This window comes from Camelina sativa, chromosome 8, assembly GCF_000633955.1.
Source record: "Camelina sativa cultivar DH55 chromosome 8, Cs, whole genome shotgun sequence".
NCBI classification, from domain to species: domain Eukaryota; kingdom Viridiplantae; phylum Streptophyta; class Magnoliopsida; order Brassicales; family Brassicaceae; genus Camelina; species Camelina sativa.
This window is the reverse complement of record NC_025692.1, coordinates 11244268-11244893: the sequence shown is the minus strand read 5'-3', so window position 1 is coordinate 11244893 and position 626 is coordinate 11244268. Positions and strand designations below refer to the sequence as shown.

The 626-nt window shown below is 42.5% G+C and overlaps 1 protein-coding gene across 1 annotated transcript in view; it reads right to left on the bottom strand.

The window, feature by feature from the left end:
- The window catches only part of LOC104709431 (phosphoglucan, water dikinase, chloroplastic-like), a 6728-nt gene that overhangs the window by 5799 nt on the left and 303 nt on the right, over positions 1-626 (bottom strand). Inside the window, exon 2 of the mRNA XM_010426046.2 lies at positions 219-571. Within this exon, the coding sequence (XP_010424348.1) occupies positions 219-571 (353 nt within the window). The remainder of the gene's footprint in view (positions 1-218; positions 572-626) is intronic.

Below are 626 nucleotides of genomic sequence, written 5' to 3'. Positions count from 1 at the left end.
AGAGCTGTGCCTTCAAGACCAGTAGTATCCCAATTCCTTCCAACTTCTCTATTACCATGGTCATTAGAACGCATAAAGGACGCATCTTTACCTTGCCACTGCCCACCCAATGTACTTTTCTGAAGCTGCCCACCATTTTCACTTCCCACTACTCTCTCATCACTAACCTCATGATTATCCCTCTCGTCCCCACCACCACCACCATCATCATTACCAACCTCCTGAGGCAAATCAAGGGTTTCTCTTGTAGCATCCCAATGACAAACAACTGAGAAATTCCCAGAATTTGGAAGCTTAAGGACACGGTTATCACCAGATTCCCAAGAGAGTGACCCATCATTCTTAACAATGACGAACTTATACTCTAAAACTTGACCACCGTCAAGCTCAATCTCACAAACCCATCCCTTGTCAGTCCAATTCAAAGGCGATTTCTTTTTCCACGAACCAATCTCTTTAGCTGATCCAAACATAGCCACATGTTCACCAAACTGAACTTGATGATCTAACCTCACATTCAACTTCACCTTCGTTCCAGACCCATCTTTCTTCTTCCGTTGTTCCTCTCTGGGCTCAAATAAAAATCCGATCTTTAAAAACTTAAATCATCCAATTTCGATTATAAA